The 1998-nt window shown below is 39.3% G+C and overlaps 1 protein-coding gene across 1 annotated transcript; it reads left to right on the top strand.

Moving 5' to 3' along the window:
- Positions 1–823: 823 nt before the first annotated feature.
- Positions 824–1594, top strand: LOC134572956 (ankyrin repeat and SOCS box protein 12-like). The gene has a single exon (XM_063432299.1). It carries the CDS (start codon positions 824–826, stop codon positions 1592–1594), a length of 771 nt encoding a protein of 256 aa, XP_063288369.1.
- Positions 1595–1998: the final 404 nt, after the last annotated feature.

Here is a 1998-nt window from a genome sequence, read left to right as displayed (position 1 = left end):
CACACCCTAAAGAACAACAAACAAACCAAAAAATAATAATATAATAAAAAAAATAAAAATAATAATTAGTAAAAAAAGATTTAAAAAAAGAGAAACAATTGTGAGAACAAATATTTAAACGCTGACATAGTGTCCTTCAAGCAAAATAACAAGTTTAGACATAGTATGCATAGTCACTGAGTGTGTCGGCGGGGTCTGTGGCATCCTGTAGTTCGGCGTCTCTTCCTGCCTGTGTTTCTCCCTCACGTTGTGCCATCCGCTGGGTTGGCACGCCGGGATGATCTGGGCACAAACTCTCTTACTGTGGTGGGGTCCAGCCTGGTCAGGGTGGTTGTGGATTCTGCTTGCGGCGTTATCAGGCCCAGCTGCGTCAGGTGAGAGTCCAGCTCCTGTAGGCTTCTTGCCCGGTATTCATCCCTTGAAAGGTGAACGTCACGAGCCTCGGTGTACCCCAGCGGTACTGGATGTCTTGTGTTCTTAGGTGTTGCAGGCTCGGTTGTAGCCCTTTACGCCAGCTGAGTGTGCTCTTAGTTAGATCCGGGAACAGCTGTAAATGAGAGTCCTCAAACAGTAGTGGGGTTTTCCCCCTGCACGCTGCCAGGACAGTGGCCTTGTCTTGGTGGGTTTGGAATTATGTGTAAAATTAATATTGCAATCAAACCTTTACGAACGTTTTTAAACAATGATGCAATTGTTATGCTGCTTAGAGTTTAAATCCCTTTTAAGTAAATGTTTCTTCCTCTTTACTTACAGGTTAGAAGAAGAAATGTAAGTCTCCTTTTAAACTGGTAAACAGTAGCACGGCATAAATAGAAGATTTAACATGCTAAACGTCACAAAATATGACTATAACCGTGCAGTGGCCGAACTACGTGATGCAGTGTTTAAAGATAAACCACAATACTTGAATGAATTGCTGTCTCAAGATTTATACAAGAGATTGATAAACACTGCCTTTGGATGGTGTAATCCAATTACTTATCTACATCTGGCTGCAAATAATGGCTTTATACAATGTATTCAAATCCTATTAGCTAATGGAGCTGACGTGGACCGCATTAATGCAGCATATGAAACTCCTCTCTATTCAGCGGTGCATGCTGGCCATTTTGACTGTGTTGAAGAGCTACTGAAGGCTGGTGCCAACCCTAGTGGTAATTCCTATACAAGTCCTGTTGTGATAGCATCTTGCATGGGAAAAGCCAACATTCTGAAAAAGCTCTTGGAATATGGGGCAGCAGCCAATCTTAAGACAAAGATACCCATCGTTAGGCGCAAAGTATCCTCCTCTGATCCATTGTACCTTTCAGCTCTAAATGACAACTTGGAGTGTTTTAAAATGCTTCTTTTATATGGGGCTGATCCAGATTATAACTGTATTGACAATAAATTAATGAAGCAGTCCAGTTCTGTTATAGAATTCTGTCTTCTACATCACTGTAAGACAGCTTTTGTAAAACTTCTCATTGATTTTGGTGCCAACATTTACTTACCAGGCATTGATATCCAATTCGGAAGATCTGATTTGAATAAGGAGACAGAGGAACTTATACTGAGAGAAAGAGGTAACCTACGCTTAAGCAAATCTAATTAAAGCTATATGTATATTCTTTCTGTACTCCACATGTACAAGTTGCCTTTCTCTAACTGTAGTGTCAATAATAACATTACAGAATTAATGCAGATTTTAGATATTTGTTTGAATTAGAGTTGAAGCATGACTTGAGTTACTAGCATTTTCCTCATCTGCAGCCTTATTTAGTCATATATGTTTAACCCCTTAAGGACCAAACTTCTGGAATAAAAGGGACTCATGACATGTCACACATGTCATGTGTCCTGAAGGGGTTAATCTTCTTATGCTAAAGAGAAAATAGTTCCCCAATTTTTGTAGTATGCATATCAATGCTTAAAAACTGATACATGAAAAAATATGTCTCATTTTATTGTACATATCCTACTTATTAGATTCATATATGGATTGATCCTACCTTCGTA

Source organism: Pelobates fuscus, chromosome 9 (assembly GCF_036172605.1).
Source record: "Pelobates fuscus isolate aPelFus1 chromosome 9, aPelFus1.pri, whole genome shotgun sequence".
In the NCBI taxonomy this organism is placed as follows: Eukaryota; Metazoa; Chordata; class Amphibia; order Anura; family Pelobatidae; genus Pelobates; species Pelobates fuscus.
Note: the sequence above shows the minus strand (reverse complement) of the source record. Positions and strands in the feature narration are given on the sequence as shown.

What these genes read in the sequence shown, in the direction of transcription:
- LOC134572956 (XM_063432299.1), top strand. Translation starts at nt 824, where the DNA reads ATGCTAAACGTCACAAAATATGACTATAACCGTGCAGTGGCCGAACTA.